At 37.2% G+C, this 6516-nt stretch overlaps 1 protein-coding gene and 1 long non-coding RNA gene across 3 annotated transcripts in view; both read right to left on the bottom strand.

Annotated features, from left to right (window-relative positions):
• Window positions 1–975: 975 nt before the first annotated feature.
• The window catches only part of LOC100634358 (helicase domino-like), an 85481-nt gene continuing 79940 nt past the window's right edge, over window positions 976–6516 (bottom strand). For both annotated transcript variants that reach the window (XM_019996604.1, XM_019996603.1), the window contains one exon: window positions 976–1672. In XM_019996604.1, the coding sequence (XP_019852163.1) occupies window positions 1092–1672 (581 nt within the window). In that variant the 3' untranslated portion in view covers window positions 976–1091. The remainder of the gene's footprint in view (window positions 1673–6516) is intronic.
• LOC109582045 (uncharacterized) lies at window positions 3601–4096 on the bottom strand. Its single transcript, XR_002184886.1, has 2 exons — window positions 3980–4096; window positions 3601–3690 (listed from the first exon to the last, which is right to left on the bottom strand). It is a non-coding gene; the product is annotated as an uncharacterized LOC109582045 (long non-coding RNA).

A 6516-nucleotide genomic window follows, 5' to 3' on the forward strand; every position in this document is an offset into this window, starting at 1 on the left:
GAGGGGATTTTTGGAAGATATGACATACTCTTGTGGCTCATTTTTAAAAGATCTTAATCTCCCTGATACTTACAAAGACGTCGAGATTCGTGACCACGACTGTTATGACCCGATAAAGAAGCTATATTACTCTGCTAACTATGAGCCTGTTACTACTGTGGCATAGATCAACCATATACTTCTTCTGGTCACTATCCTCAATGCAATAACTGTATTGACAAGCCTGTTGTCGCTAAGAAATAAGTACTCTTGTTATTAATTATTCTTGGGAATAATAACTTGTTATTATTAAAATAAAATCAATGAATATTTTTATAATAATAATGAATAATGTTATGAATAATGAATTATCCCGCCCGCCCGCATGGAAGCCGCACCTGTTATGGGAAACAATGAATTTAATTGGAGTGGCCTTATGCATTTGAGCAACTAGTGTTGCATCTGAAACCCTTATAGCACTGAAGGAGAAATCGTAACACCTTCAACGTCTTGCCTTAAGCCACATCCTATTAACCAGTTGGTTTTCTTCAACAAAAATTATGATTTTGCATACTTTTGTCAAAATATTCATTTTGGTAATAATTATTGTGGAAATAAATGAGGCAATATATTGCTCTGCAAAATGCAGGGCTACTTCTTCATTATAATCAAGAATAGCTTGCAGCCACTTTGTGGCCTTAGCCATTTTGACAAATAAAACACTACAGACATTAGTGTTTCTAATGTGAAAGTAGCCCTTTGCAAGTACTTCCAAGTAAAGAAACCCCTACAATCACGACACTTTGGGGTGGTCCAATGACATCAGCATTTCAGTTAAGGTTGATTTGTCACAAGAAGTAAATCAATTTTTGCATGAATCAAATGGCACTTCTAGCCAAACCCATAATGATATAACTGTGCAAGCAAGCTCTTTTATTGAGCATTTCTTCACCTCTAAAACATTTATAACAAAACATTGCAGAAACAATCAATGCATTTCCAGCTGTAAAAATACATCCTTTAATAATGGTCTGAATCAACTAACCAAACAATTACAATAACAACTTTAATAGAGTGCATAAAGAAGTGAACAACTGTAAAATAAATATAATTTATTTGTTAAACTGATTTGGTTCATCAGTTTTTTTGTCACTTTGTTCAGGAGACTCACGTAAAGACTCAGTAGAGCTGGCTTTGCCACTTGGTTTTAATGCAGCTGCCATTGCAGCTACTGCTAAGGCTTCATTAATTCCAGCTTGAGAAGTAGCAATCTGTTGCGATAACTTTGTTGCCGTTTGGTTCTGCATTGCTAACCTCAAAGCTTGCTGTTGACGAAGGAGTGCTAATACTTCATCAGTTTGCATACTTCTCGCAGGAAGACCAGCTCTTACTAATGTACTAGAAACACGCTGATTTGGTAAAGCAATAGTACCTGATCGAAGTTGCTCAATGCCAGGTATTTGCAATTTTGCCGGTAACTGTATAGAAGGGCTTGATGCTGGAACTTTTGGATAAGTTTTTGAATGTTGATGTTGGCCTTGCCTCTGAAGGACATTGGCAATTGTTGTAGGAGAAATCTGCGATCCAGTTTGTTGTTTCTGTTGAAACTGCTGTTGTTGTTGCTGCAAAGCTGTTTGCTTTAGAAGAAGAAGCTGCTGTTGTGTTAGTCTCTGCCCTAAGAAAAGACCTTTACCTAAAAATGACAAAAGTAAAAATTAAATAGTAACAGTTATACAAGATAAAGCTGTTAATTGTAAAACACTTATCATGACATTAATTATTTATACAGTCTGGTCTTCTGTATTATTATCATCATTAGAAAAAATATTATAGACTAAAAACTTAAAAATAGTTGCATAACAAGATTTATAACACACTTTCAGTTTCAGACACAATGTGTACAGAACAAGGCCAAAAAAGCTAAGTAACACAGTGCTACGCAGGTAGTTTGTTAGTAGTATTTTGAAGTAAGAGTAAGTGTAGGATATATCCCTGTCTGGAAGTGTTATAGGTACATAACTCTAGCAAAATAAGTGATCAAGGGTGTAGCCTGAGACCACTTATCTTGAGGGAGTTATGTACCCACAACCACCTCTAGACAGGGATGTACTTTAAGGAGTTTGCGGGTATATACTTTAGCAAATTTAATTTAGCAAATTTTAGTGATTTTAAAAAACAGCTAACTTAGGTCCATCTTAACTTTAGTTTCTGATAATAACTTCACTGAAAGTGGGTGTGATCACAATGACTAAAATGGCGGCCGTCAGCAAGTCTGTGCTTATTTGCAGCAAAAGGTCAGCAAGATAATACACAACTACTGTCCAAAGACTTCTCTAGCAGCTAGCCTAGGTTAACAAAGCAGATGACAGTTTTATTCATTCAGTGACTGCTTCTAACTGTATGCAAGATAACTTTACATGTTAATGGCTATAGTAAGTGATGAAGCAATTTAAGCAAGATTAATGCAACAAGATATACTGTAATTAGACTTGTGCAATTGCTTTGCTTGCTAATACATGTAGATCACAGCACATAATCTATAGCTTGCTTAGGCTTGCTCCTTCAATGTTTTACATTCTTCTAGCAGCTATTGATACCAAATGATAAAAACGCTAAATTAAGTACCAGCCAAATGTCAGTTTCATCATGAATCGCTAAAATAAGTACACACTTAAAGCAGGCATCCACTATGCAACTTTGTTGCCAGTACCTTTGATGTGGTCGTGCAACATGTTGCATGAACTTGAGTGTCTCTCTACTTCATGCAACATGTTGCACAACCACATCAAAGGTTGAACCACAAGTTGCAAGCAACAATGCTGCTTAGTGGATGCCCACCTTAATAATTGTCTCCTTAAGGTATCTAATTTATGCCATTGTAAAGTATTGTGTTTTATGTAAACTGTGATACCTTAGCAGTATTGTTCGTTTGTAAACTGTGAAAACCACACACTGTCTGCAGAGTGGCTATAGGCATATAACTCCCGCTATACATCAAAGGTTTCCATAATAACCACCCATGCACTATGGTATAATAATATAATAATAATTCTTTATTGCACTCTGCCCAGTCACATGCTCTGTAGTAGCAAGCGCTTAAGCACTCATGAGGCTCTCACAGGACTTGAAGATGGTTCTCTTCATAGGCGTAGGCAGGGTCCAGCATATAGGGGCAATGCCCGACCTGACTTTGTGGGCAAGGCGGACAGTGAGGGAAGAAGCTTGGGCAAGGTGGCTGGGCAAAACAAAGTGTGTGAGACTGTGGGACTATCATTACCACAAGTGTAGTTAGTCACAGGAACTATACTGTCAGTTTGTGACTGTCACTGAGCCTGAGGAGTGAGGAAGAAGCTGAGAAAGCCAGAGCTGTAGCATCAGCCATTTTATTCAAGTTATGAATTATATTTATGATGTCATATAGGCCCAGGGAGGTAGGACACGGTTGACCTTTGATAAATAATTGCAAAGTTCAATTGCATGCCATTGGTATCACGTGACGCAAAATGACCAAATTCTTCCACTAGTACCACTTTTAGCAATAATTTAGAGCATCAAGATGGAGTCAATGGGACTTTCATTAATTCACTAGAAACTATGACAGTTGCAGTAACTTTTAACATCTTAAACTAGCGAAGATTGATTTATCTGATGAAATAAAAAAGGGAATCAAAGTTAAGATGCACTGTCTCTTTCTCCTTCTTATATTCATGTCTATAATCAAAGAAGAAATATGTGACCATAATTGACAAAAGGGCCCTTATGGCGGATTTTAAAATTGATTGTTATAATGGAAAATATCAACCTGTGAGTGCTTTGTTAGACAATCATTGTTTCTAAAAGTTTCATGGTAACTTTTTGCATCCTGTGGAGTAATTTTATGATAAATGGAGCTCAGGAAGTTGGATTTCTTAGCCTAGAAAGACAAATTTCACTACCCGCCATAAGGTACCTTTTGTCAATTATGGTCACATATTCTCTATACAATGAAGATTCTAACAACCGTCAAGGGTCGTCATAGATCTCTCTAGTTTCTGCAGTAGTAGCTAGTTTTGTGATACAATCATCAGAAAGCTGCCATTTTTCATCACGTGATACCAATAGAATGCAATTGAACTTTGCAATTATTGCTCAAAGGTCAACCGTGTCCTACCTCTTCTGATAGAGGCCTAATGATGCCCAAGTTATAAAGTTAAATGTTGAAATGGCGAGCAAACGGCAATCTTCCATGAAGTCTTTTTTTAATTTTTGCACGTGTCTTACATACCGTAGGTCGGGATATATTCGCAGCTGCAATTATTCACCGTCATAAAAAAATTTCAAATTAAAAACCATGAAAACCAAGGTATTACTTCAATTGAAAACGGCGTGATAGTGAAGAAAAGAACCTTGCTACAGTGTTCTTGAGTTCTTGTGTCACTAAGCCTTGGGCTCTTTGGAACTGCTTTACCGGTTCTTTTCAGAACTAGTGCCTGGCCCGTATTTTGGGACTCTCCACCCATTCTAGTTAGTGTTCATTGACTTAACATGGTTTATTGTCACCAGCACGTGGACCAGCAACAATTTGCAGCAAAGAGGCTGAAAGAGCTCTGAGGTAGCGGTCCATACAAGAAGTTAACAGATAGAGAAGGACTCGCTATCCATGAATGGCTCCACTATAGCTGCTAAAGAACAGATGAATAGCTGAACACTAAACACGTGGTCTAAATTGTCATAGCAACGCTCTAACAGTTTCCATGGTTTCTAATTGAATTTTTTATGACTGCGAATAATTGCAGCCACGAATATATCCCGACCTACAGTATAGAAAGAGATTTGTCTTCCCAGCTCTGGGATGGCTTAAACGAGGTAGTCATCAAGTTTGCTGACTCTCACGACAACTCCAGAGACCTCCAGTGATCATCCACAGAGTTGAGTTTCCTCCTCATTTTTTCGTTAACCGGCTTTTTTCAAAGCCACCATATCACAAGATTACAATAAAACAATAACAATTGCGTAAAGGGTATGCATGTCACATAGTGCAAAATCTCCATATTTCAGGTGGCAACAAGTGGGTGTGGCCAATATTTTCGACACGCTTTGCATACCCACCAATTTCTCCATGCTCTGCCTTCTTTCATAGTCTGCGCCCATGCTTCTCTTAGCTGTCTGTGCTGTCCAAGTTTATCTGTACTGCCACTCCCTGCTTTTAGAGACTAATTTAGGATGTTTTTTGCTTATTCTACACTCAAGGTACTCTCCTGCTGCTGACTATATGAACTACCACTACTGGTAGGTTTGCACATGCATAACGAAGGAGCAGAGAACTACCTACACAACAGTAGCATCGCTACTTCGCTTTTTTGCACATACTGTATGTACTTTTGAAGGTTCTTAACTAAGACCATGTTAAAAGAGACCTACTTTAGTGTTTAACTACATAAGAAAGCAAAATCCATTGAATATTCCCAGGAGCACCAATAGTTACTTAACCAAGAGCTTTTTAACAAAACACAAAAACACCATTATACATTGACATTGCCATAACAAAAAGTTGCTTCTTCACAACACTGTATGTACTGATGTACCAGTCAATAGAATTAACAACAAAAAATTAATACTCTATATGTAGCCAATAGAATTTAATTTTTAAAACTAACTTCCATCATGCTGATTCACTGTAGGTACATACATGAATTCAAAAAAGTAAACTACACAATACTTAAATCATTCATTACCCCCATTTACGCATAGGCACAAAGCAACTGTATAGCAGTATTCCAGTTTCTTTCTGTGTCTATGCCAGTTCTGTTACAAGCCTCTGCTGCTTTCTACTTGAGTTCTCAAAAAGTCTTACAATCAATACTGACGTTTGGAAAGTTTTTTCCTTATCTGCCAACTGCTGATTACACCTTAGGCATATAGGCAAGGGTGATGCAATCATCATGTCAGTGAGTGTGTGTGACGGCGTCTTCTTTTCTATTGTTAAACCCTTGTTGCTTGCCTCCAAAATATTTCTTGAAATTTGTTTCTCATTAGTTAACTTTATTTATCCATCATCTTCAAAACAGTACAAGCCAAAAATATTGCCAAGTATAATCTAAAATATGGCCAGCTATTTCAGTACAAAGGTACTAATGCAGTAGATCACATTTACACCATACATTGAAAGTTTTTATTGATTATAACAGTACTGAAACTGCTTAAAATCTTCATTCCTGAAATATGTTAACTTTTAAGCATCAACAGTCTATATTAGCTGCTATACAAAAATAATGCCTAAACTTTGTCAAAAAGTGGGTGAAAGTGCAAAAAACTGAAGCTTTTTATCAATAACTGCCCATTGGTTACAATGTTAGCAGTGCATTTCTCAATTATATTTCAGAAGGCTCAGTCTCACACATCAACTGTGTTTGGCTAGTTTTCTTAACTCATAGCTAAATTGAAGTTTATAACCAAAGTTTTATAAGCAAGGTTTTATAACTCTTGTACCGCCCATCCGCCCACTTGCCTCATGTCCATATAATCCCATGCACTTGCAATTTCCAGTCGGCCTTTTTC

Source organism: Amphimedon queenslandica, unplaced genomic scaffold (genome assembly GCF_000090795.2).
Source record: "Amphimedon queenslandica unplaced genomic scaffold, v1.1 AMPQUscaffold_13404, whole genome shotgun sequence".
In the NCBI taxonomy this organism is placed as follows: Eukaryota; Metazoa; Porifera; class Demospongiae; order Haplosclerida; family Niphatidae; genus Amphimedon; species Amphimedon queenslandica.